Below are 24,807 nucleotides of genomic sequence, written 5' to 3'. Positions count from 1 at the left end.
AGTAAAGAAAGTTCTAGCAAGTTAAAGAATTGATTCTATAGAGAAAACACAATTCGACGGGCACGAGGTAAGCACATAAGTGTGTCACCGGAAACATCTAACGAACAGTAACAGGATTTCTCAAATAATTGTCAACTTCTTTCGTCGATGTTAACAAGAAGGAAGAGTCTCTATCAATTTTGCTTCAGCACCCCAAATAACTCATAAACGAAAAAAAAAACCTAAAACAGTATCTCACCGTGTAAGGAAGTCGTATCTCGAACGGTGTTTCTTTTGCTTCAAGCTTCTTGTCGTCACACATAAGAAATCACCATTGGCCGTTGGAAGCGCCACAATTATTTTCAGTACTCGATTCTTTGCGCTCTAATTTCTGGTGAGTGCTAAAAACTTCACTTTGGTAAATATCCTTGATTATTATCCCGGTCGATATCGCCCAGAAGACGACAATATGCACTTCTGAACGATATTGTCGCTCGCTCAGAGATGATATTATCGATCGAAATTGCAATCATTATCGCCCAGAAAGAGATGATATCATCTTCTGGGTTATATTATCGCCAAGGGTGTCCGATAATATCGCTCTGGCCGAATAGTACTACTAATATTTAGTTATAAGTTTTTGTGAAAGGAAAATTGACTCTAGCTGAACTCAAAAATGATAATTTCGCCCATCAGAAGATGATAATATCGTCCAGAATATTGTGTGTAATAATATCGCCCATCGGGTGATATTATCGCGTTTTGGATGATAATTATCGCTTTATCGATCTAATATCACCTCTGAACGATAATATTGCCCAGAACTGCATATTTTTGTCTTCTGCGCGATATTATCGCGTTCTGGACGATAATCACACGGTAGAAATGTCACCTATCATAGTAGTGAAGTTAGCTCACAAAAAACAGAGCGATGGCGACACAAGTAATTTTATGACAAAATGTAGTAGATTTATACAAACACGTCTATTCAAACTGCAAGATCTCATTAAGTGTCCATTCCACTCAACAAAAAGTACTCCGTGAGAGAGCCGTGAGAGAGCGAACTGTCAAGTAAACAAAGAAAAAATTGAAAAAGTTGAATTTTGTCTCTCACACGGAGTACTTTGTTGGTAAGAGGAAACTAAGTATTAGGAGGTTCCTTCAATGACCATTTTTTCCAGATAGATCATAACGGAGAGGCGGGATGTCTTCTGTTATCAACTCTCTGATTTTTCTTCGGAAACTAAAATTGTACTAAAACTTTGCTCGGAAATCACAGCAGAACGTACTAAAATGTTTGAGATAGCTGCCCCTAAAATCGCTGAAAGATTCGACTTGATTTGAAAGTGATCTGTGATCTCCTCGTTGAAAATTGAATGAGATCCCAAGCCTCTATCTCCAGTTTCAGCGTCGTTGCTATGTAAATAATCTGGTTCCGTTGGGCGTAGATAACCAACCATTAAATTATGAATAACATTTTAGCGAGAACCATTTCTAGAATAAGAATCAGTCACTACACACACGCGCCGTGTGACGAATCAGTATTATTTAGTGACAAATACTTACTGCCGAAACATTCGTACTGCATGTGTGTTCGGGGAAATCCATTGTTTTCCATAATACAAATTCACTTGCAGAACAGAAACAACCTTGATTTTAGCAATTAAGAAATTACATTCTTCGTAATCATTTTTCAATTGGCAATAGATAACGCTAAGGAACTAATCGACAGCAAAATACAACACTCGTAGACACACGGCTATACAATGGAGAAGTTCAAGTACCGCCATAAAAGCGCGAGTATAAAGAGTAGTGACGAATTATGAAAACTACTTGCTGTATAGTGTCCCAACGGTAAATGCATATAAGTAACCCAAAACATCGTATAAGCTTCAGCGCATTTGTTTTAATGTGAATTTCTAGTCGACAGTTTAATGTTCTTTATTAATGAAGTTACGGTGCTTTTGATTGAATCGCGATGAATACGAACAATCGTACTGGTAAGTCTAGATCTAGTGTTCGCGGAGATATTGTGTCTCGTCCGTAAAAATTAATAAACATTCATGTGAGCAAGGTGTGGAAAATATTGTCGGTTTGAATTAGTGGTTATAGTGACTGTTGTCGTCAGTGTAAAAACCAAATTTTAGTAAAATACCAGAAACATGTTATTTGCCCGTCTACTATGTCCTACTATGTCGCTCAACAAAAATGTGCTAAGAAGATCTCAAAATGTTTGAATTTTACGAAAGTTCCCGTTTCGAGCTTAATTCACTGATAGAAGCTATGCGCGGGCATCTTCTTTACTTAGGGCCGTAACCAGACCTCCAAATGGAATGGGGCGCAAGCCCCAAACATATGGTGTGCGAAAAAATCATTTCCAGTTTTAGTTTTTTTTACAATGAGCAGTACATCCGCGCCTACTACGATTTCTACGTTTGGGTGATGGGTACGCTCTACCTACAGACTTTTTTGTGAATCTTTGTAAACGTCACAAAATACGCGAGCGCAGCGAGCGATATTCTTGTTAAAATTTGTTGTTCGGCTCATTACATTTGTTATTAGAGAAAATCTGATGGCTGCTCTGCGCCGCTTTTAAGTAAAACAATACCACTCAGGTCAGCTAAACACTTCGCTTAGGATTTTCAGTTTCTGTGATTCCCTTGACTGAAAGTCAGGGTCCTTCAGCAAAAAATAGTGAAATAGCTCCCCCAGTAGAGGATCAAACATCGAAATCAAATTAAAGTTTTAGAAATCAAATCAAATGTGATTATCACGTTTCCGAACATGATCTTTACATTTACAAGCAGTGACGTAACACATTTTACATGTTTATGGACGGTAAGTGCATTTTCCCTGTCACAAGCAGTGACGTAAAGTGCACTTTACGATGCATTAGCATGTAAAATAAATTATACCGCGAATAACGATTCTCTTGGACCTTGATTTGCGGTAAGATTTGTATAAGGTTTTTGAATACCTCCATCGGTCTCTATTGAACTTCATATGAAATACCACAAATCACGAATCTTTTGTTAGAATGTGTAGAATTCAATTCTAAAGGTTAAGTTTGACCTAGCATCCTTCTTGAATTGTTGCAATTTACAATTTCTCTGACGAGAATTCGTTGTGATAAGATTATTGCCAACCAAATATCAGAGTTTTCATCAAAACACTTTTCCATTTCCGCTGTGAAAATATCAGTCAAATTTTGGTGTGTCGATCGATCCCGTGCATTAGTTGTTGCCGGACCAATCCGATCAGCGATAATAAGTTCGCTAAATTTCGGTGGTAAATCATTTAAACTGTGTACTAATGTTACATCAATAGCTTCAGCAGAAGTCATATTTTGATATTCTGTTGTTGTTTCTGAATTCACTACACAGAAATCTAACGTAGACATAAAATTCATCAACCTCATCCTCACTCTCATCTTCACTATACGTCATTATCATTGTTATGTGGAAGATTTTTGCAGCTGATATTTCTGAGGAGTGATCAAATTTTAGGAACTAACCGCACCTTTCCATGAATACAAAATAGAGTCCAAAAAACCTGATGGATGCTCACATAATCCTTGAGTTCTAGCGTTGGGAGCACTTGGGAGTACTTAGATGACCTTCAAGAATGGTCATATTGTGGGAAAACATTCAACGGCACCTCGCCCTTGTAATTTATTCGGTTAAAGTGATAAATAGCATTCAAAAAGTTCAGTAAATTTCTCATTTTATTTAGCAAAAATGTCTGTGGGAAAAGATGGTGCTTCCTAGCGATATATCACACGTTCCACTAAACTAATACTTGCAAGCTATTTCGCCTAGATCTGAAAGTACCTTTCCAACGCGAGCCTTAACGTCAAATTTGATTTAGAAATTCAGTTCAAAATTAGCGGTTTTTCCGGTAAACTTTTCAGAGAACCTAGGATAACTCAGTGAATTTTCCATTTTCCAAGAAAAAGTTGTTCAACCGGTTATAGGTATTGAGCCTACCTTTGAGATTCTGGCCCAACAATCGAAAAATATTCAGTTGTGACGGAGATAGTTCACTTTTAAGTTTTTCACTAAAACCGGTTTTTACCGTTATTTACGGGTTCAAAACACCCAAGAAACAAATTTGGTTCGGAAAGTTCTGAACTGAGCAGAACGATTTTTTCGACATAAGAACCCAGACTAATACCCCAGTTATATGCACAAAACACTCGATGGTAGTTTTTCAAACAAAAAATTCACCTACCGTGACGATTGTCGTCGCCGTGATGATGTGGTCAATTTTTTATAAGTAAAATCCAAGGCTATATAGGCTTGTTCCAAATAACTGTAAACCCGAACTTTGACAATACGAACGCCGACGATTTCATCCACAGAGATGAACATAACCTAAACGTCAACCAATTTCTTTGAAATTTTTTCGTTAAAATTTTCGTCAACCTGAAAGTTGAGGTTAAGTTGCCTTCTGTGGATGAAATTTGACATTTCAAAATGACCTTGGAACAAACCTATACTTTGGGGAGTGGTGTGTTATCAGAAGTGGTGTGTTTCTCCTTAATTCTACAGCATTGGTGGGTACAGCCACTCATTATCATTTTGTGCGTGAGTATGAAGAAACATGTCGTTTCTTCACACTCATTATCAATCAAAGTATATAAACACTGAAGGTAATTCACCTGATTCACCTGCATTACCTTCAGTGTTTATATACTTTGCTCACTTTGCAGAATGTATAGATTGTCCCCAAGGCTGTAAACTTTGAGGAGGTCACACAGGTCGAAAACTCACCACTTCTGATGACTTTATATTTATAAAAAAAAAACTTTCGGTCGCAAAATTCACCATGATGTGAATCATCACGGGAAAAGTACTTTCCTGAAAAAAGATGGAAATGTTACTGTTGATTCATCTTACGTCGAAAACACACTGTCAATTTTGAATGGCTGAAACCGACGATTTGCATCTTCTGTAGCAAATCCGATGTTCACCACAGCCTAAACAATGACAAACGTATCGTCTTTTGCCGGTTTCGGCAATTTAAAATTGACAGTGTCTGGTTTGCGTTCTTGATTCTTAATTACAGACGCGGATTAGCGACCGCTATTGGGGAGCTAATTTATTTCTCGTTTATCAGCGTTGTTGTGTTCATTTTCGGAGCCCCAATAAACCGATTAAAATTATTTTTATGAGCGACCGTCTAGCGTATATTACACAAGAAATTTTAATTAAAATTATCAACGACTGCGATTCTTGTAACTGATAAGCAAGAAAGCACGTCGAACACATCCACACACACACACACAAGCTTATCGTTTATCTAGACTACATTAATTATTGAAATGTAAAATGTTTGAATTGCAATCCAAACAGCATCTTACAATATGTTTTCTATGGCGCACGGACAGTTGCTAGGGTGTGCTATCAATATTTTTCAAACTACCGACACAAGACTAAACGTGAAAACACACGAACAGTTTTGAGCATAGAGTTAAACTCGAGAGATTTCAAGGTGGCGCTGTCATTATTTCAACATGTCTGGTTTCCCATATATTTTTGTGGTTTCCTTTGATCGACAGCGCCACCATGCCACCTCTCGAGTATAACTCTATGGTTGTGAGTGACTGAGATCGACAACTACGCTGCGTTTTCCAGTGTAATCCGATATTCACCACAGGTAAAACAATGGAAAACTCAGCGTGATTGTCGATCCAATCGACATAAAAACTATTCGTGTGTTTCCTGCCCAGACTTGTTTGATATTTTGCATGAGATCGTACGGAATTAACGGCAATTTTCCGTCTTTTCAGCACAACATGCCAATTTCCCCCTGAGCCCCCTGAGCGAGACTCAAGCCAAAGAGCATCTGGTCACCTACGGTTACAATGAAATCGAAACGGGCAAGAAAACGCCATGGTACAAAGTGCTGTACACGGCGCTTGTACACCCTTTCAACATCCTGTTGGCAATACTAGCCACAGCATCAGGAATCATTGAAGATTTTGACACAATGGCAATCATGTTGGTGATGGTCACCCTGTCGTCAGTGATCCGATTCCATCAGGAATGGAAATCGTTGCGAGCGGCTCAAAGTCTTTTGTCGATGGTGTCGAAGAAAGTAAAAGTAATGCGTTGTCGGGACGGTACGGGTAGTGTTGAAGAAATGGAAATTGACACTGCATTGCTTGTGCCCAGTGATTGGGTGAAATTAGAGCCGGGAAATCTAATACCGGCAGATCTGATCATTCATTCGTCGAAAGACTTGTACATATCGCAGGCATCGTTGACGGGAGAAGCTATTCCCGTGGAAAAGTACACTGTCTCAAGAGAAGCGATTGACCGAAGCAGTAGTGACGAATCGAAACCCCACACTGAGATTCTAATCGACAGAAGTCCTGAACAATTGGTGCATCAGCGACGGAAGAAAACACGTAGAACAGGCTTCAAGGACATGGTGAAAAATATCTTCGGAATACAGACCGGTCTGGAAAGCAGCGACATAGATCGACTGGAAATGAAAGCCGACCTAGATCGACCCGATATGTGTTACATGGGCACATCGGTTATTTCCGGTGTGGCAACAGCGATTGTTTATGCTACCGGACCGCGCACATATTTCGGAATGATGGCTGATGATATTGCAACGCGTCGACCTCAGAATGCCTTCCAGCTTGGTGTTCGTCGGATCTCTTGGATCTTCTTTCTAACGATGGCCTGTCTTGTTCCACCCGTTTTCCTATTACAAGGTTTACTTCACAGTGGCTGGACCGACGCGTTACTGTTTTCACTGTCAGTGGCAGTGGGATTGACGCCCGAAATGTTGCCAATGATTGTGAACACAACGCTAGCTAAAGGAGCGTATCAGCTGGCTAAACGGAAATGCATCGTTAAGAGCTTGGACGCTGTGGTTAATCTCGGTGGAATGGATGTGCTGTGTACGGACAAAACAGGAACGTTGACGAAAAGTGTGGTCACACTCACAAAGCACGTGAACCCGTTGGGAATGGAATCAGATCTTCCGTTGCACATGGCGTATTTGAATTCATATTTCCAGGCTGTCAACAGCAGTCCCATGGACACGGCTGTGCTACTGTTCTACGACTCATTTTATTTCCAAAAATCTGTCGTTAGTTTGTCGGTGGATATCCCGGCCGATGAGAATGTTACCGGCCGATTCGAAAAGATTGACGAAATTCCGTTCGACTTTGAGCGCAGAAAGACTTCGGTCATTTTGAAAGAGAAGGGAGATGACAGCAAAAACATTTTAATTTGTAAAGGAGCCGTCGATGAGATGTTAAGCTGCTGTACGCGAATCTCTACCGACAATTTGAACGAAGACTTCTTCATTCCTAATGACTATGCCATTACCGATTTAACGTCAGACCTCCACAATCGATTGAAAGAATTTGCAGAGGATCAAAGCCGAGAAGGACTTCGGATACTTGCCGTGGCTTACAAGAAATTCGACAAATTTCCGGGAAGCTTCGATGTATCCTGTGAAAACGATCTAACGTTTGTGGGATTTTTGGCTTTCCTCGATCCTCCGAAGGAATCGGCTGCACAGGCAATCAGAGACTTGATGATCAACAATGTCAACGTGAAAGTGTTGACCGGCGATTCTTCGGTTGTTTGCCAGAAGATTTGCGAAGAAATTCGACTGCCCGTTCAGCAAGTGGTAACATCCAGCGACCTTGACGGGCTCAATGATGCCGAATTATCCGATCTGGCGGAACGCAGCACAATATTTTCGAAACTGACTCCGATGCAAAAGGCCGACATTGTTCGTGCACTTCGACGAAACGGACACATCGTCGGTTTTCTCGGTGATGGCATCAACGATTCCACAGCACTCGTTGAGGCTGACGTTGGAATTTCAGTTGATAGCGGGACAGACATTGCGAAAGAATCGGCCGACATTATACTTCTGGAGAAAGATCTGGGTGTTGTGGTCGACGGAGTGATTTTTGGCCGTTCAACCTATGGCAACACTCTCAAGTACATTGTGATGGCCGTTTCATCGAACTTTGGTAACGTTTTCTCCATGCTAGTCGCCTCCAGTTGGCTGCCATTCCTTCCGATGCTTCCGATCCATGTGGTCGTCCAGAATCTACTGTACGACATTTCGCAAATATCCATCCCATGGGACCACATGGATCCGGAATTTCTGATCGTTCCCCATCGCTGGTCAATGAAATCGGTTCTACGGTTCATGGTGTGGATCGGTCCCTGGTCATCCGTCTTCGACATCACCACATTTCTGTACATGTACTACTACTTCGGTATACAGACACCGGACAATGATGTAACGCTCTTCCAAACCACATGGTTTACTGTTGGACTGTTGACGCAAACACTGATCGTCCATATGATCAGAACGCCGAAGATTCCGTTTATTCAATCCACTGCCTCATTGCCGGTTATACTGATGACGGTTATAATCATGACCATTGGTATAGTCATTCCGTTCATACCGCTGTTCCGGAATTGGCTGCAAATGGTGGTATTGGAATCGATGGTGTATCCGTATGTTGCAGGAGCTTTGCTGTCCTACGCAATTGCAGCTCAGCTGGCAAAAGTTATTTATAAGCGACTTTTCAACGAATGGTTCTAACGACGTATAAGGTCCGTGTGTTTTGTATTCCCTTAGACTAAATAAAATTTTTGCTTTTAACAATGGAAAAGTCTTGTCTAACCTTCTTGTCCATCAGAGCTGAACTAAACTACGCAACACAGGTCTTTGATTCGTGATAGTTTCAACACCAGTACCAGTCTGATTCTTTGAGTTACAGTATGATCGACAGAGCTGCTGAAAGGAGTTGAAAAGACTTAATCTCAATCTTTTTGGTTTTTCTCAAGTCTTTGACATTTTTTCGATAGAAACCTTTTGGAAATTTTAGAGGACCCCAATTTCTATGGAAAACCGTCTAGTCCGCTTTTCTTCTGATTTTTGCGGTGTCTTTAATATACGTTTTTCTAATTATGCCCGATGCTGCAATAATTTCACTCCGTGTGACATCATCTTTACATATTGTTGAATCTTCAACATCGCTAGCTTTTAACTTGTGGTTTTTGGGGTTTCTGGGCTCAGAAATAAACTATTACCGAGTAGAAACTACCGTTCGAGATCGAACCATATTACTGCTGATGATGGTCGACGTTCCATCGCAGAAAGTAGGGAAATTGACATCGTGGGAAGATCGAGTAAAGTAGTCAAACACAATCGAATACTGTTGATGGCAACAAGCACTCGAGATTTGTGCACGAATCGCTTCGTTCGTACAGTTTCTCTGGCTCTGGTTGCTATCCACAACAAAATCATAACTTTACGAGTACCACAAAAAAAGACACTTGAACGGATTGGAAGACTATGGATGTCCAAAGACGAACTGAAGAGTCAACGTGGACTTATACAGCTTTTCTAAGCGGAGAGAACTGATAATCTTAATTTTTGAGAGTTCCAACCAGTCCAACCAGCAACGCATGCAAGAAGAAGAAGAAGAAGAAGAAGAAATGAGAGAAAGCGTACTGAATTTCCTCATGGAAGAAGCATTTTACGAGTAGAAAAGAATGGATTGCTGGAAACTTGAATTGGACACGTTATCTGTTCACCAACATTCCTCCAATCCGCATATATTCGGATATGTACAAAATCCTATTAGATTCGAAAATTTAACTTTTTTTAAGCCGTAAAAAGTTACGGTGGATTCGGATGAAAGTGGTGACAACCACGTTTCTTCAGGACATCTACGTTTCCTAACATTTTGTAAAAGGAGTATTGCTTTTACAAAAAGTGGAAATGTGAAGAAACTGCGAAAAGAATGGACAACTTCGTGAAGAAACGGCGAATTCCTAAAAAACGACGACTAGTCGCCGTTTGTTTAAGAAAGTTTTCAACACTCATGTCGTCGAATATTCAGGACAATCTGAAGCAGAATAGAAACTTGTTTTAGCGATATTGATTGTAACTTGAATCCAAGAAAGCTTCTAGTTGAAAAATCATCGATTTTCGATGAATATTTTACGTATTGGTTCGATGCAAATCTGCAATCATTTGAAAATAGTTCAATGGAGAGCGCAATCAAAAGATACTGATGAATGACTTGAGGTAAACGTGAAATTTTAATTCGAAAGCCAAAGTAACAGGATTGAATAGTCTGTTATGATCAGAGCGAGAAAACCGAAGACTAGTTATTAAAACTTGGCTTGGGGTACTTGTCAAAGTATTTGCTTCTCTTTTAACGTGGTACATATGTTGAGAGCGAGAGGACCGAAGACCAGTTTATTATAACTTGGGGTACTTGTCAAAATATCTCTTTCTCTTTCATCATAACCAGTCTATAGCATTGTCGTGAAACGAATGGACAAATGTCAAATCAAAGCATTATTGTAATAAGATCCATGTAGTGTGTTAATTACGAAGGAAAAATGCTTGTAATTTCATTCTTCGATGCCATTACACGAATAATTTTAATAAAAGTAGTCCAGGTGCTTGTGTCAATCCGATCGCTTCACGTTGTTAGAGACTTTTAGCATATATGAACGAGAGACATATACGACATGTTCATTTTTTCATATATGCTTTCAGTTAGCGCATTGGATTGGAAACGAAAATCTGTGCAAGAATTCCGGTGCTTCGAAAATCGACTTTTTCGCGAGCGGACCTGTTTTTTTATGGGATATTATATTCTACCGATAAATTAATTCAAAACTACCGATAAAAAATAATAAATGACCGATAAACTCGCTACCGATAAAAAATAATAAATTACCGATAGCGAAATTCCCAAGTTCCGATAAAAATATTCAAAACTACCGATAACTTTTTACCGATAAAAAGTACTAAAGTACCGATAAACTGGTCGTTTTATCGATCATTTATCATTTTCTATCGGTAGTTTATTACTTTCCATCGGTAATTCATAATTTTCTGTCGGTAGTTTAATACTTTCTATCGATCATTAATTATTTTTTATCGGTAGTTCATTATTTTGTATCGGTAGTTCATCATTTTCTATCGGTAACTTTAATTTTTTCTATCGGCAGTTTATAATACTTAATGTTAATGGTCAATTGTTGTTATCGATTGGTCAAACATAAATTTTTAGTGCTCAAGATTTTTTAGACAATACGAAAAATATAAAAAACAAAATAGAAAAAAATAACGGAAGTAATAATAGAGAAATGAAAACATAACAAAAACCAATTTATAAATGTCGTGAGGCTCCCCGTCCAGGCCCGAACTGGCCATACTGGGCGTTAGGGCGATTCCCGAAGGCCCTTTTGCCTCAGTTGGGCGAAGTCCCGGGAGGGCTTCTTTAAATTTCAACCATTTAGTGTTCAAACAAATGCAGCCCATTTTAGCGAACATATTGGAAATCCTACTGATTGGAAATCGAAAAAAAATTAACAGAAAGGCCTGAGTAGAAAAATTTTGATAGGAAATCGAAAAAAATTAACAGAAAGGACTCAGTTGGAAAATTTTGATTGGAAATCGAAAAAAACTAACAGAAAGCCCCTCAGTAGAAAAATTTCCATTGGAAATCGAAAAAAATTAACAGAAAGGCCATCAGTAAAAAAATTTCCATTCGAAATCGAAAAAATTAACAGAAAGGCCCTGAGTGGAAACATTTCGATTGGAAATCAAAAAAAATTAACAGAAAGGCCTCAATTGGAAAATTCTGATTTGAAATCGGGAAAAAATTAACAGAAAGGCCCTGAGTGGAAACATTTCGATTAGAAATCGAAAAAATTAAAGAAAGGCCTCAGTAGAAGAAATTTGATTCTAAATCGAAGAAAAATTAACAGAAAGCTCGACAGAAAGGCCCCAGTTAAAAATTTCCATTTGAAATCGAAGAAAAATCAACAGAAAGGCCCCAGTGATGAACTACCGACAGAAAACAATGAACTACCGATAGAAAATAATGAACTACCGATAGAAAATGGAATTTGACCGATGAATAGTCGTAAAATTATTAATTTATCGGTATTTTATCACTTTTTATCGGTAAAAAGTTATCGGTAGTTTTGAATATTTTTATCGGTACTTGTGAATTTGTCTATCGATAATTTATTATTTTCTATCGGTACCGTATTTATCGGTCATTTATTATTTTTTATCGGTAGTTTTGAATTAATTTATCGGTCGTTTATTAGTATCCTTTTTTATGACACAAGTGCCTCCGACTTTAACATTTAACGATAATGCCAGTTTCTACAGAATTTCCCCAAAACATTTTTGTCTAGAGGACTAGCGTCACTAGAGTCTTACATTTTGCATAAATAAAAGAGAAATTTCGCGATTTTCTTTACGGTTTATTAACACAAAGATGGAAAAACCGCAAAACTGCAATAAAATTACCGAGATCGTTTCCCATTTTCATCATTTCTTCTTCGTTTTTCTACTATCACCAGACGTCGCCGGCTTCGCTTTCCTAGACAAACTCATATCCTTCAGTTTCTGTTCCATTCGATCTCTAGCCTTTTTCAACTCGGCCTCCTGTCGAATCGTTTTCAACGGTGTCGGATGCAGAAACTGTTCGCGCTCCTGTCGCTTCACGGCATCACCGCAACCGTGAACTTCTGGCAGTCCGTGCTTGAAACAGAACCTCTGCTTGCACAGTGCACAGTCTTGGAACATCAGTGCCGTTTTGGCTTTACACCGAGTGTAATCACAGGTTGAATCGAGCTGCTTGACGGCAGCTAAAACTGAACGAATACGAACGAAATATTGAGAACCGTAAACTGAAAGGGCGACAATCATGATCCGCTTACCATCGTCCAATTTCTCTTGGACAACATTGCTAGGTATTTGTTCGAGCATTTCCAAGGTGTGATTGGTGTTCAATATCAGCTTGTCCGGACCGTGTTCATTGGGAATGGATTCGAACAGTTGATTTGTGGATGGATCATTGTTTGGGTTTGAGTCGAGTTGTGTTGGGGGCTGTGTGGGTTGTTTTGCTTGTGTTGGTTTCTTTTTCTTCTTTTTTGTCCCGGTAGAATTTACGTTAGCTAACGACGAATTGGAGAAATTTTGATTGTTGGCTAAGCAAACATTGCGTCAAAAGACATTCACTTACACATGATTGATTGAATGATCAAAATTGGGCACAGCAAACTTCCTCCGCTATTTATTCGACATTCGCTATGTTTTGACAGAATATTGTTGTTGTCGTGCACATAACCCACGGGGGATACAGTCCATTGTTGTGGTTTCGTTCATTTAGTTTTAAATTTCTAAGCAGTATGAAGTAAGCTGCGTTTTTCGAACTGTCATTTATCTGCGCTCGTTTTGTTTTGAAAATACATAATTTTGAATGGCAACCGTGTTTTATAATAGTTTGCCTACTTGCATGATTTAACTTTTTAATTCACAAAAATATACTCAAAATATGGTGTTTCAGTGCTGTGTACGTGGATGTAAAACTGTTTCAAAGAATGGTTTACATAGCTTTCCATCCAACAAATCTATGGCAGAGAAATGGATTACAGCCATAAAAAGTGATAATTTAAAGGATTTGTTGAATGAAAATAAACTGGCCCGTTCTTATCATAAAGTCTGTAAAAAACATTTCGATGAAAGCGATTTTGCACCGAATGGGAAAGATAAAAGCGTGCTTGTGCCCAACTCAGTACCGAGTCGTTTTTTACCGTTACCGGATGAAATTGTTGTAAGTTGACAAACATCAGTAAATTGATTTGAGCCAAATTTATTTATTTTTTTAAATCTTTCAATTTTAAGCATTGTTCAAACGCCGAATCATCGAATCAACCAGCAACACCTTTGCCCAAAAGAACAGTTGTTAGTAAACAAATTGCAGTGAAAAGTTTCGTGTCTAACTTTTTAAAAACTTTTAATTTAAGAACTCGGCCGAAACATTAAAACCATCTAAACCAAAACAACCAGCCAAGCGTTTGACCGATGGAGTAAGTAAACAAATTGAAGTGAAATGCTTCGTGTCTAACTTTTAAAAAACTTTTAATTTAAGAACACTGCAAATTCCGATTCACTAAAATCATCCAGTCCAATGCCACCAGTGAAACATCATCAACAACGACATCGCCAAATAACTGATTCGATATCTTTACCAAACGTAAACATTTCTTTAACACCGTTTTGAAAACGTTCTCATTTTTAACACACATTTTAGTCAAAGATCGACAAGGAGGAATCTGAAGATGAATGGATTAATGTGGATTCCATGAACGACCGTGAAGTGTCGAGTACCAATGAGCTATGGCGGGACTATGGCGAAAGGTCCTATCAGCAGTGGAGAATCACGGTTTGTCTATTTGTTGGCTGCTGCAGCATCAACTGTGTCGTCATGTCTTGTGCTGTCTTTTTTAAATACATGTTTTTGTTCTTTATGTTTGCGTTGTGCGTCTAAATTAATTGCATGAATTCTACAAAATTCAAAATAAGTAAAGCTCAAAGATCTACAATGGGTGCATTCTGTTCGTTGTCTTAATAACATGAGTTCTGTGTTTCGCTTTTTTTATTGGGAGCTGATGTACATGGTAGGATTTTTATTACAGGAGAGCAGACTGCTTCGTCAGATCAAAGAATTGAAGAAGAGAGTGTCGTCCTTGCAGTTCAAGCTCAAGGAAAACAAAGTCAACGATAAGAAAGTCATCGGCTACTTAAGCACCGCCTTGAACGAAATGCAGTTGGAATTCATCAAAATGCAAATAACCAACCGGGGTAGACCGAAGCACGGCAGGCGATATACTGCAAAACAAAAAAGCATGTGCCTCGCCATATATAAACAAGGACCGAAACTCTACAGATTTTTGGGATCCGGGTTCGTCTTACCAACTAAAAAAACTTTGGGACGGCACAGTGCAAATATGATATTCACAACCGGAGTCGATTTCAAAGTGCTCAAAGCTGTGAAAAATGTGGTAGATGAATGGCCAGAAGCAGACAAGTACTGTACGATAATGTGGGATGAAGTGTCTTTACAAGAGCACTTAGACTACTGCTCTACTCAAGACATCATCGAGGGTTTTGTTCAACTGACCAATTCAAGAATACCTAAATTTGCAACACACGCTCTGACTTTCATGGTCAGAGGCATCAAAATACAATTTAAACAGTCGGTGGGTTACTTCTACACAAACGGTCTGTTTGCGTTTGAATTAGTTGAACTAATTAAACTCATGATCGGGGCCACGATTAACATAGGTAAGAGCATTGTCGTGTGAAAGTGATAAGACAACTAAAGTCCTTCTTTTAATTATAAAGGTCTGAACCCATTACTGTCTGTGTGCGATCAAGTCGGCACGAACGCGAACGCAGTTAATTTGTTGTCCAATCCTAACCGTCCACCAAGAAATGATGGGCGGTTGTTGGTGTATACGGTAAACGGTCGTCGAATAATTCACTGCTACGATCCGTCTCACTTGATAAAAACAATGAGAAACAACCTCGAGACTAAGGATCTGGTTCATTATGTAGAACAGCGCTGGTGCAAGAACGATACAGAATCTGTCGGCTCTAAACAGATTGCTTCGTGGGATCATATTTATAAAATGTATCGAAAGGATTCGGAGACCCAAACCAGCATGCGGAAACTAGTGAAATTGACTGACGAGCACTTAGCACCAGTGAAATTAAAAATGAAAGTGTCGTTAGCAACGCAAATTTTCAGCAACGCGTGCGGCTCCGTTATGCTCGATTTTATTGAAGAAAATAAGTTGCCACAGGATTTTGCTGGTACAGCACAGCTGTTGTTTCTTATGAATGACATATTCGACAGCATGAATGGTTCCGAAAAGCAAGAAGGTGATACGTTGAAAAGTGCTGTGAAAATGAATTCCATACATTTTTCATTCTGGAATCATGCACTAACAGTCTTGCCAAAAATGTATTTTATTGACAAGACGGATGGAAAAGTCAATAACAGATCATCGGTTTTGAAGAAACTCGAATCCACTCTCAGAGGCTATGTGGAATTTTCAACATCCTGCTTACAATTGGATGTTCCTCAAGTTTCAATAAGGTATTTTTGTATTTGATCTTATCGTAATTTGGTATTTTATTGACGGTTGATTTGAGTTTTTTTTACCCTAAATTACATTTAAATCGCCGATCTATTGTGCATAAATCCGAGGCAAGCTAAGGGAAATAAAATCTTTGCAGAGATACGAGCCAGGACGGACTTGAAAATTTTTTCGGATGTGTGAAGACATGTAATCAGGCGAACAAACCTACACCGCGAGAATATCGCACAAACTACGCAACCATGGTTATTAACAACATCACCGGTACGAATTCATTACATTCGAATTGTGAGCAAGACCAATCCGTTTCGATACTGCAAAATATTCATGACTTCGTTGTCAGCTGCAACAAAGAACCGTCAGCTGTTGCAAGCAATGTCGACGAAATTATTGCGTTTGACCCAATCGAGAATTATTCATCTGATCATGAATATTGCGACAATGACATGGAGGAAATGATTGTTTTTGAGCCGCGACATAACGATAACATAACTTTGGTTGAAAGCAAAGTTGCATCACACATGGCGAACTTTGACGATCTGATAGTGTTCGATCCTCAGCCCGAAAATGAGCTCGAAAGTTACTTCGAGATCGGATCCTTATCTCGAATTTCTGGTTCGATTTACCGAAAACTGATAAAGCCCATTCACTGCCAGAATTGTAAAAATGTCTTGCCAATGATAGAGACCAGTTTCATTGAGAATTGCACCAAAGTGTTTCGTCGCTTAAACTGTGCAATTCCGCATATCTGCTTCGAGACATCACTAAAAAAGAAACTGATCACAAACGTTGAGTCAATCGCAACAGATACTATGGGTTGTCCAGACCACGATTTGGAAATGACGCTAAAAATGAAGGAGTTATGTGTGTACGAGGCTATTACATCGTTTTGCTATGACATTAACCGGTATTTGTCAGGTAAGATCAATGTTTTGCCGATGGGTCATAATCACATCCAGGAACTCGCAATAATACACAAACGAAAGACAAAAAAAATTGGGAAATATTCAGATATTTTTAACTCGTGATTGTAAACAGATTATTTAAATTCCATAATCGGATACAAACTTTTGAAATGGAATAAAATCGAATTTTTTAACAAAAAGGAGTTTGTGTTGTTTCTGAAGTCTAGCTCGAGATTCCAGCCTAACCCTTGCAAAAAAAAGCTACAGAAAGTGCCACTCTATTTGTTGCCACTCTCTTACTTTAATCTTTTGGGTCAATCACAACAGATACTATGAATTGACCAGACTTTACTAGTAAAAAAAAAAAAACAATAATAAAATATATCGGCTCAACAATGATTTCTAGATATTTTTAATTCGCAATTGTAAACAGATTTATAAATTCCCCAGTTCACATTTGCTTGAAAAACTGTAAATGACGATTCGAATGACATCTGGTTTTTATAACAAGTTAAAGTTGCATTGAACGTGAACTGCTAGACTCCACAGATTTTCGAAATTCTATGTTTCGTCTGATTCAATAGCACGATTCTATTTGCTCTCATTATTAAAAGAAAAACGTTTGAACAAATTTCAGCATCGTAGTTCTACATTTTCAAACAATTTATCGCTGCAGAAACACAGGTTGAAAGAGTTTCTCATTAAAAGTAAGATCGATCTTTACTTCGCTATTTCAGTATATAATTAATCCGATGCTACCAATAATGCACATATTTATTTCATACGAACACTGAATCTCCGAAAAACATAAATATTATTCTGAGCATCATCACAACAACATTCAAAATTTTCAAAAAAAAAAATATTTTGGTGACATAATGTCAGTAGAATAATATAGGCAATCAGCTAACTTCATTGTGAATAGAATGGTATGAATAGCGTTCGGTTTTTCAACAAAGGACTGTCATGTGGACCAAACTTTTAATATGAAATTCACCACGCGGGTCTGTTCAATTCCTTTGAAATGACTGCTTGAAACAGTTTTCAGCGGGAATTTCAAATGTCGCAGCATCGTCTAAATCGTCTAATGAATGTACAAACCAGGTATGGTCTGTTCATACAAACCGGAGGACTTAGCGATTTCATATAAACAAACTCACCTCCCATGAGAGGTTTGTTTATATGAAATCGCTATACGCTATCAAATTTTTTTAGATTTTTCAAATTTTTCAAAAATTTTTAAATTTTTCAAATTTTTTAAATTTTTTCAATCTACTAATTCTTCCAAAAGAACTGATATCAGTCAAAAACACTCAAAAGAGTAAAAGTGACGCAAGTCCCTGTGCATACTTCCAAAACAACTGATATCGCTGGAGGTGACGCATTCTGCGCTTGTACGCAAAAACTATAACAGCAAAAATTTGACCAAAGAAATTCTAGAAACAAAATTTTACCAAAAAAATTTTGCGTCATAAGTGGCAGATGTTGAGGAAAGTACTTTTAAGAAATTTTTTAAAATAGGCAAGAATATGCTGTTACAGTTTTTGCGTACAAGCGCAGAATGCGTCACCTCCAGCGATATCAGTTGTTTTGGAAGTATGCACAGGGACTTGCGTCACTTTTACTCTTTTGAGTGTTTTTGACTGATTTAATTATCTTAAAAATGTTGAATTTGGTGTTTTTAGCCCCGTACGAAGTACTGGGGGCTTATAAGATTAATATGCCGTTTGTAACACGTCGAATTGGAAGCAGACAGTAAGGGCAAAGCATTTGGTTATGTTCATAGATGACGAATCCGCAATAAAAAAAATGTCCGTCCGTCCGTCTGTCCGTGACCCCTCTAGCTTGAGTAAATTACAACCATTTTTCAAAATTCTTTCTTTCCCCGATTGGTATCGACAAAAGTAAGGTCAAGTTCGAAAATGGGCATGGTAGGGTCGGCCCTTCCAGAGCTAGGGCCCTATAGGTGTTTTTCAGTCTTTCGACGATATCTACCGAATCGCAATAGCTGCTTGTGATATATCAAATGAAAGGTATTGACGAGTAGAACAAAGTTGCTGAACATTGTTTTTGGGTAAGATGCAACGTGGGCTTGTTGGGAGGGCTCAAAGGTCGTTACTCGGCCCTAAGTGTTTTTTGCACATAAATCGAGTAAATCTCATCCGATTTTGCTAGTTTTTGTTTCATTTGAGAGATAATTGAATGCCGAATAGAATGATGGCGAAAAAAGTTTAAAATTTGGGCCCTTGGACTAAGGCCGCTACTCGGCCCTAAGTGTTTTTTGCACATAAATCGAGTAAATCTCATCCGATTTTGCTAGATTTTGTTTCATTTGAGAGATAATTGAATGCCGAATAGAATGATGGCAAAAAAAGTTTTAAATTTGAGTCCTTGGACTAAGGCCGCTACTCGGCCCTAAGTGTTTTTTGCACATAAATCGAGTAAATCTCATCCGATTTTGCTAGATTTAGTTTTTTATGGAAGGTAATTGAATACCGAAAAGAACGTGGCGAAAAAAGTTTAAAATTTGGGCCCTTGGACTAAGGCCGCTACTCGGCCCTAAGTGTTTTTTGCACATAAATCGAGTAAATCTCATCCGATTTTGCTAATTTTTGTTTTATTTGAGAGGTAATTGAATACCCAATGGAAAGTTGGCAAAAAATTTTGGGTTTCTAAAATAATGTCGTAAATTGTTGGTTTTATTTGAGAGGTACTTCGTACGGGCTTTCGTAATTGCGCTATGTGCAATTTTAAAAATGAACACTTTCAGTAAATTTGACCATGCCCAACTTGACTTGCATTTTGGTAACAGACGCATTGGAGGGTTGTAGACGTATTGGGGTTCCGGGCTTATTAGGGCTACGGACGTATTATGGTTGCGGACGAAATAGGATTACGGGTTGTACGGGGCTAAGTCGCAGCAAACACTCCGACTGTTCTGATGCCTTGTTTGTATGTAAATTGTTAATCTTTGAAAATTCATATCTCGGCTTCCTGACAACTGATTTTGATGTGTGATAGTGATTCGGATTCGTACGGATGCCCAATAAACATAATTTGAGGGATACCCCTTGCAGGGGGAAGTCAAAAACTTACTGTATATGCTCCTTAGTCCTCCGGAAAATTTTTACTTACGTGGGGACATGATGTGCCTGAGGAGTTTGAACGATGAATCTATGAAAATCTGAAAAAGACCATTCGTGTCTTTGCCTCACTCAGAACAAAAGGCCCATCGGGAATCGCCCGAAGTACCATATGGCGAGTTCAGCATTGATGGTACACCACGAGCTGAGTCTATTAAATGGAACATGAAGTCTTTTGAAGATGTTTAGTACATTGAAAAAAGAATAAACTTGCACAGTTAATAGAATACAAACTCGCCGGTTATTTTAGATAACCTTTTCACTCCTACTAATCACTCGCACACCGAATTAATCTATCCACCAGTTTGCCCTCAGACATCATCGTAACAGCACGGATAGGAAGTATTTCTTTTCTGTTTTTTTGAACTCATATTTGACCACGTCAGAATATTACAAAAAAAGTTTATTTTACGGGAGACCGAACTGAGATGTGTCATTTTCAAAAATTATAATTTAACGGAAGCCTGAATAGAATAGCATGATTCGGAGTAAAACAAAAATCGAACTCACTTCCATAATGCAGTACGAAGTAAATATGTTGATGATTTTGCTTGCCGCATTCCATCTTCAAGCCCAAGCATTGAGTAAGTGAAGTCTGTTATTTCGCTTGATTTATTTGTTTAGTGCGTAAGTTATCGATTTCCGTTTCGCAGTTCATTCGCCGCCCAACTTTATCAAACAGCCACCGAATGACGAATTATTTTTTCAAGTGGCACTTGAACCGCACAGAATGGACAAACCATTTTTGATTGAGTGTGAAGCTACAGGGGAACCAGAACCAACGTAAATGCACTTTGCATAACATTAGAAAAAATAAATAATGAAAATTCTTGCATTCAATTGCTCAGATATCGTTGGACCAAAAATGGAGAAAGTTTCGATTGGTACGCACATGATGATCGAATATTGCAACAACCACGACGTGGCACAATTGCGATAACTCGACCACTTGACGAAGACTCGGGCCAATATCAATGTTTTGCTGAAAATGAGCACGGGATCGCTACATCGAATTCAGTGCTAGTCCGCAAATCTGAACTGAACGATTTTGCGGATACGTTGCCAAAATCTGTTACAGCCATTGAAGGAGAACCATTGACATTGCAATGTTCACCACCAGCTGGTACACCCAAACCAGAAGTAAAGTGGGTACTTATACATGATGACGGCGGCATCAGGAGTATCAACAATTCACGTATGACTGTCGATCCTGAGGGAAATTTACATTTTTCAACTGTGACACGTTCCGATGCAACTGGTAACAATTTTTATGCTTGTTCGATAACGTCAGCGTCTCGAAATCAATACAAGTTAGGGCATCGAGTATCGGTAATGGTTGAAGAAAGAGATGAAATCTCATCATATCGATACCCACCAACATTCCAATACGCTACAAGAAAAAACGCAGCTGCACTCAAGGGAAAAACAGTTGAATTGTACTGCATCTACGGTGGGACGCCATTGCCCCAAATAATGTGGACAAAAAATGGAGAAACAATTCATTGGAATGATGATGGAATAAGGCAAGGAAACTATGGCAAATCGTTGATCATAGATAATGCTAAGTTGGACGATGCCGGATCATACACTTGTGAAGTATCAAACGGTGTTGGAAATGCACAAATGCACTTGATTAATTTGGAAGTGCATGGGGCTCCATATTTCACTTTAGAGCCTGAGACCAGAACCGCGGCCACAGATGAAAATGTGGAATTCAAATGTGAAGCTGCTGGTGTTCCGGAACCAGTTATCAAATGGATTCATAATGGTAAACCAATTGAAGAATCTCCTGACGAACCACGTCGTCGTGTTGGCCACAATAGCATTTATATTAGTGAATTGAAATCAAGCGATACAGGAAATTATGGATGCAACGCAACCAACGCATTTGGGTATGTGTACAAGGATGTTTATTTAAATGTTTTGGATTTGCCACCAGAATTTGTTGAACGACCACAGAATGTGTCCAGCGTCGATGGTCATGATGTCACCTTCCGTTGTCGGGTTTTCGGTCTTCCTGCGCCGGAAGTAAAATGGAGTCGAAATGAATCAGATGTGACCGGGGAACGCTATCAAACCCTGGCGAATGGTGACTTGACCATTCACAACATCGGTTTTGCCGATGCTGGGCAATATACATGCCATGCACATAATAAATTTGGCGACATTGAGGGACAAGGTATGTTGGTTGTCAAAGAACATACACGAATTATTACAGACGAGCCACAATTTTACGCCATCGCTGCTGGGGAGCCAGCAACATTCCGTTGTAATGTTGTCGCTGATTCATCTCTTGATTTGAATGTCGTATGGTTGAAAGATGGGGAGGAAGTCAATTTTGAAGATGACGAGCGATTGGTCCGATTAAAAAATAACGAATTCACTATTTCAAACAGAAGTCACGAGTTAGATACGGGTATTTATACTTGTGTTGCAAAGACTGATTTGGATGAGGCTCGTGCGGACTTTATGTTGCTGGTACAAGATGTTCCAAATCCTCCACAAGTAACTTCTCTTGATTGTGATTCTCGTTCTGCGACGATATCATGGCGACCATTGGGTGACAATCGTTCACCAATTATTTACTACAACGTGCAATATAAAACATCAAATACGCCAGACGTTTGGACAAATGCTTTCGAAAAGCTTCCATCGTATGAGTTTAAGATTAATTTTAATTTTCCAATGAGTGGAGTCAGCACTTATACATTCCGAGTTATTGCTTACAATAAACTTGGTCCATCAAATCCAAGTGCACAGAGTGAATCTTGTACATCCCAACCAGAGTTAGGGAAACACCACAACTAAGATTCTAGCATAAACATTCTTCTCGACTACGAATCAAATCGCTCTATTACTTCCCATCAGGCTTAGACTCTGATGGATAATAAAATCAGTCAAAAACACTCAAAAGAGTAAAAGTGACGCAAGTCCCTGTGCATACTTCCAAAACAACTGATATCGCTGGAGGTGACGCATTCTGCGCTTGTACGCAAAAACTGTTACAGCAAAAATTTGACCAAAGAAATTCTAGAAACAAAATTTTACCAAAAAAATTTTGCGTCACAAGTGGCAGATGTTGAGGAAAGTACTTTTAAGAAATTTTTTAAAATAGGCAAGAATATGTCCTAATACGTCCGAACCATCTGCCACTTTGTGACGCAAAATTTTTTTTGGTAAAATTTTGTTTCTAGAATTTCTTTGGTCAAATTTTTGCTGTTACAGTTTTTGCGTACAAGCGGAGAATGCGTCACCTCCAGCGATATCAGTTGTTTTGGAAGTATGCACAGGGACTTGCGTCACTTTTACTCTTTTGAGTGTTTTTGACTGATATCAGTTCTTTTGGAAGAATTAGAAGATTGAAAAAACTTGAAAAATTTGAAAAATTTGAAAAATTTAAAAAATTTAAAAAAATTTGGAAAATTTGAAAAATTTAAATAATTTAAAATTTTAAAAAAAATTAAAAAATTTAAAAAATTTTAAAAATTAAAAAAAAAATAAAATTTTGAAAAATTTAAAAAATTTAAAAAATTTTGAAAAATTTAAAAAATTTTGAAAAATTTAAAAAAATTTGAAAAATTTAAAAAATTTTGAAAAATTTAAAAAAAAATTGAAAAATTTAAAAAAATTTGAAAATTTAAAAAAATTTGAAAAAATTTAAAAAATTTTAAAAAATTTTGAAAAAATTTAAAAAAATTTGAAAAATTAAAAAAATGTTTGAAAAGTTTTAAAAAATTTGAAAAATTTAAAAATATAAAAATTTTAAAAATCCTAAATTTAGGAAAAAAAATGAGGCGAGCAGAGCTTACCAAATACCAAAAGCGAACAAATTTGTTCTACCATACCCATCCACACACACACACACACTTAAAGGTGTTTAAGAAGACTTTAGAAGATAGTAAACACGGACGGACGGACGGACGGACTAACAGTAGGATTTTTTCATTTCGTTTAAAGTACTGAAATTGACCAAAATGTATGGACATGGGGCTTCTTGGAAGATTTTTTGCGTGGCCAAATTTTAAGCTGCAAGAACGTGTGATAGCTCGTTGAACTCGTACGGACGCCTAGTTTTTTTTAATGGTAATTTGGAGTCATTTGTCTTTGAATTGTAGAACTTCAATATTTGCTGTATATATGGTTCTGCAGTCTACGACAAAAAAAAAATTTTTGAAATTTTTTCTTGTAATAGGACTTGCGCCCATGATTGTTGGGAGTCTTCATGTTTCATTGAAACAATATTTCAAGGACCTAGTATATCTGTAAATCAGAAATAGAAATAAAAGAAAACTTAATTGAAAATTCGTTAGTTTTATTTTCATTTTTTTTAAATTAAAAACGAAAACTCAATCTTCCTCGGGCATTTATCGCTTTATGTTCATTGTGTTATGAAAGAAAGAGTAAGGTTTCGATTCTACATTAATGTCACTTAAAAAAAGAGAATATTTGTACTTCATATCAAGAAGCGATGCTACGGTTAAAATGATCCTTTTCATGCTTCGGGGCCGAAAATGAGGGCAATGTTTCGAATTTTATCGGGTTTCCGGCCCTTTGCATGAAAACTCACATGTGCACCTGTTTGGGACGGTTGATTTAAGGCACTTTCGCTTGTAAGCCTCACTTCGTTCGGCCTACAATCCGCGAAATTGCCTAAAATCAATCGTCCAAAACAGGTACACAAATGACTATTGTCGACTGAAAAGTGAAAACCCATACAAAACTTTTGATTTAATATAATGTATTTCGTTCTCCAAAAAGATTTCCTGAATTGAATCAATACTCTCTCTAGCAAACAAAGTC

General features: G+C 38.1%; 4 protein-coding genes across 4 annotated transcripts; 3 read left to right on the top strand and 1 right to left on the bottom strand.

Moving 5' to 3' along the window:
* Positions 1-1,725: 1,725 nt before the first annotated feature.
* LOC119083887 (magnesium-transporting ATPase, P-type 1-like) lies at positions 1,726-8,641 on the top strand. The gene is made up of 2 exons (XM_037193696.1): positions 1,726-1,979; positions 5,771-8,641. Exons 1-2 carry the CDS (start codon positions 1,958-1,960, stop codon positions 8,569-8,571), a joined length of 2,823 nt encoding a protein of 940 aa, XP_037049591.1. The 5' UTR covers positions 1,726-1,957; the 3' UTR covers positions 8,572-8,641.
* A 3,610-nt stretch (positions 8,642-12,251) lies between these two features.
* Positions 12,252-13,161, bottom strand: LOC119083895 (DNA-binding protein SMUBP-2). Its single transcript, XM_037193705.1, has 3 exons — positions 13,037-13,161; positions 12,732-12,968; positions 12,252-12,665 (listed from the first exon to the last, which is right to left on the bottom strand). Exons 1-3 carry the CDS (start codon positions 13,038-13,040, stop codon positions 12,340-12,342), a joined length of 567 nt encoding a protein of 188 aa, XP_037049600.1. The 5' UTR covers positions 13,041-13,161; the 3' UTR covers positions 12,252-12,339.
* Positions 13,162-15,317: 2,156 nt separating this feature from the next.
* Positions 15,318-16,987, top strand: LOC119083943. Its single transcript, XM_037193758.1, has 2 exons — positions 15,318-15,958; positions 16,099-16,987. The coding sequence occupies exons 1-2, from the start codon at positions 15,372-15,374 to the stop codon at positions 16,985-16,987; spliced, it is 1,476 nt and encodes a 491-aa protein (XP_037049653.1). The 5' UTR covers positions 15,318-15,371.
* Positions 16,988-20,223: 3,236 nt separating this feature from the next.
* Positions 20,224-24,237, top strand: LOC119083894 (neuroglian-like). Its single transcript, XM_037193704.1, has 4 exons — positions 20,224-20,591; positions 20,661-20,790; positions 20,856-22,899; positions 24,214-24,237. The coding sequence occupies exons 1-3, from the start codon at positions 20,486-20,488 to the stop codon at positions 22,813-22,815; spliced, it is 2,196 nt and encodes a 731-aa protein (XP_037049599.1). The 5' UTR covers positions 20,224-20,485; the 3' UTR covers positions 22,816-22,899; positions 24,214-24,237.
* Positions 24,238-24,807: the final 570 nt, after the last annotated feature.

Source organism: Bradysia coprophila, unplaced genomic scaffold (assembly GCF_014529535.1).
Source record: "Bradysia coprophila strain Holo2 unplaced genomic scaffold, BU_Bcop_v1 contig_70, whole genome shotgun sequence".
Lineage (NCBI taxonomy): Eukaryota > Metazoa > Arthropoda > Insecta > Diptera > Sciaridae > Bradysia > Bradysia coprophila.
This window is presented reverse-complemented; position numbering and strand designations above follow the sequence as displayed.

Excerpts from the sequence above, each read along its gene's own strand:
- LOC119083887 (XM_037193696.1), top strand. The coding sequence starts at position 1,958 with ATGAATACGAACAATCGTACTG. Across the intron at positions 1,980-5,770 it reads GAATACGAACAATCGTACTG|CACAACATGCCAATTTCCCC; the intron begins GTAAGTCTAGAT and ends CCGTCTTTTCAG.
- LOC119083895 (XM_037193705.1), bottom strand. Across the intron at positions 12,666-12,731 it reads CCAAGAGAAATTGGACGATG|TTTTAGCTGCCGTCAAGCAG; the intron begins GTAAGCGGATCA and ends GTATTCGTTCAG.
- LOC119083943 (XM_037193758.1), top strand. The coding sequence starts at position 15,372 with ATGAGAAACAACCTCGAGACTAAGGATCTGGTTCATTATGTAGAACAG. Across the intron at positions 15,959-16,098 it reads GTTCCTCAAGTTTCAATAAG|AGATACGAGCCAGGACGGAC; the intron begins GTATTTTTGTAT and ends AAATCTTTGCAG.
- LOC119083894 (XM_037193704.1), top strand. The coding sequence starts at position 20,486 with ATGATTCGGAGTAAAACAAAAATCGAACTCACTTCCATAATGCAGTAC. Across the intron at positions 20,592-20,660 it reads TCTTCAAGCCCAAGCATTGA|TTCATTCGCCGCCCAACTTT; the intron begins GTAAGTGAAGTC and ends TCCGTTTCGCAG. Across the intron at positions 20,791-20,855 it reads ACAGGGGAACCAGAACCAAC|ATATCGTTGGACCAAAAATG; the intron begins GTAAATGCACTT and ends TCAATTGCTCAG.